This window comes from Lottia gigantea, assembly GCF_000327385.1.
Source record: "Lottia gigantea unplaced genomic scaffold LOTGIsca_308, whole genome shotgun sequence".
NCBI lineage: Eukaryota > Metazoa > Mollusca > Gastropoda > Lottiidae > Lottia > Lottia gigantea.
The window spans coordinates 71,876-74,009 of NW_008709021.1; the positions used below are offsets into that span (position 1 = coordinate 71,876).

General features: G+C 34.4%; 1 protein-coding gene across 1 annotated transcript in view; it reads right to left on the reverse strand.

The window, feature by feature from the left end:
- Positions 1-1,814, reverse strand: part of LOTGIDRAFT_175571 (hypothetical protein) — a gene marked incomplete at both ends in the record, with an annotated part of 23,514 nt that extends 21,700 nt beyond the window's left edge. Inside the window, 2 exons of the mRNA XM_009057642.1 lie at positions 714-1,049; positions 1,473-1,814. Coding sequence (XP_009055890.1) covers positions 714-1,049; positions 1,473-1,814 — 678 coding nt within the window. The remainder of the gene's footprint in view (positions 1-713; positions 1,050-1,472) is intronic.
- Between the last annotated feature and the right edge of the window lie 320 nt (positions 1,815-2,134).

Below are 2,134 nucleotides of genomic sequence, written 5' to 3' on the forward strand. Positions count from 1 at the left end.
GAAACTACTTCAACAATTAACCATGAATGGGTATAAAATCATACTTCTAGAAAGTTCAATGTGACCCTTGGGCCGAATATTTGTTCACGATTTTCTGTATGTGTCGCTCAGTAAGAACCACTCTTCTTTGGGAGTACATCAATCATGCAGAATCTACACTCCACCAAATACGTGGTAGAGAATGGCTTGCAGTAGATTTCAGGATAGGTTACAGTGGCTCAACAGAAGCCCCTTGGGCAAGTAGGCTTGGGCTCTGTCCCCAGGCAATTTGTTTTTAATATCTGTACTCTCACTCTGCGACACCCTCCTCTGTAAGTCAATTTGATGGTCCGTTATTGACACTGGTACTATGCTGCCCTTTACATTAAAGGTCAAATTAACAGATCGAAAGTACGAAAAATAGAATTTCTTTGTATAACATCGAAAAGTCTTACCAGTTGAATTCGTACAACCTCCACAGTTTACAGACAGATCCGACCCTTAAAAATATGTTTACAATTCTTACAACAAAATAAATCCATAAAATTAAAGATTTGAGCTATACAGTCCTAGCTCAAGAAGATGCAATTGATAGAGGACTTTCATTTGGTCTATATTTCTGACTTCCTGTTTGGTATATCAGACTGATTTTTGATTAGCGGATAGGTCTTAATTCATTATAATCTTTAATAATTTCGAGCACCAATGATGATATCTAAAATATAAACCCTTACCCCTTAATCTAAAAAATATAACATCCTCTACATCTGGTTTCATTCCTCGTATCTCCAGTTGAAATTCTGGAACAATGTAGCTGTAGTATGTATATAGCACTGTAATGCCGTCGACAGAAGATTCAAACAGAAGAAAATTTTGTGTAAGAAATCTCACTTTGGAAGATGTGCTTGGTTTTAAATGGATGAAGAAAAGTTCAAGTTGCAGCGAACCTAAACTAGTAATAGAACAGTCACAATCTATCTTCTGTCCTCTAAACTTCTCTCCAGTAAAATAGAATATTGGATTCTTCAGGTTTTCAACTGTTTCCTGTGATATATCTTTGATAGACGATTCTGAAAAAAGTAAAAATTCAATATTTAGTTAGTTTCATCTCGTACAGCAGCGGTTATCTGCCGAATTTAGGACTGCGAAGCCTCTATATTTTCTCAATAATGAATGTTGATATTTATGATGGTAAAGTACATTTTGTCAGGTGGAGGGATGTACCTTGAAGCCGTTTCCTAACTGAAAATGTGACCCTGGGCCAAATAAGATTGATAACCGCTGCCCTATATAATGAGGTAAATGAAGAGCTACTTATTTGTGAGGATTTCTCAATATAGCTATTTCAAACAATTGTAGATACATTGCAAACAAATTCATATATCATGAATTTTCAACATTTCAGCTTCAAGTTTTATGAACAATTGTTTTTGATTGATTTAGTTAACAACTCTATTCTATTGAACTGTTACTACAATGACGAATATTCTTACCAGAATGACAGTAGAAAGGATGATTAACGATTCTTTGTTGGCCCTCTTCTACTCCGGCTATTTTTGTATAACAGGAGTTTCTTAGAGTACATTTCTTATAGATTTCTAAACGGGTTTCTAGGTTTAAAATCTCGGGTCTAAATTTCTTCTTGCATTTTTCGTAGCTGAGGGAGCTATAATTTATGTCCTTTCTGGTACTGTCTCTCATTATATATCCGAATGGTTCCATTTGAATAACATCACCATCTCTACACTTTATTTGCATGTTCTTATCATCTTCCTCACAACCACATAAAAAATACAACCGTGATTTACCATATGTTTCTATGTCAGAATTTGAACCTGAAACGATACAATATATACCATCACTTCTTATTTGTTCTGGTTAACCCCTCATTAGCCACGTTTTCAAATTTGACTGATTTTGGCCTAACATGTAAAAAGCAATACGCTTTGATCCAGGGTTCAATCTAGATCAAACAATTTGATTAGCAATTTACACCAAATTTTAGTTTTTAGCTTATTAAGTTAAATTTTGAGATTCCGTCCGTTCCGCAGGAGACTGCCAAGAGTTGTCATATTTCAATACTTTATAAATATACAATTAATTTGATTTGCAGATTGTCGAGATGAATTTTAATTTTGGCTAATCAAAAGAAATA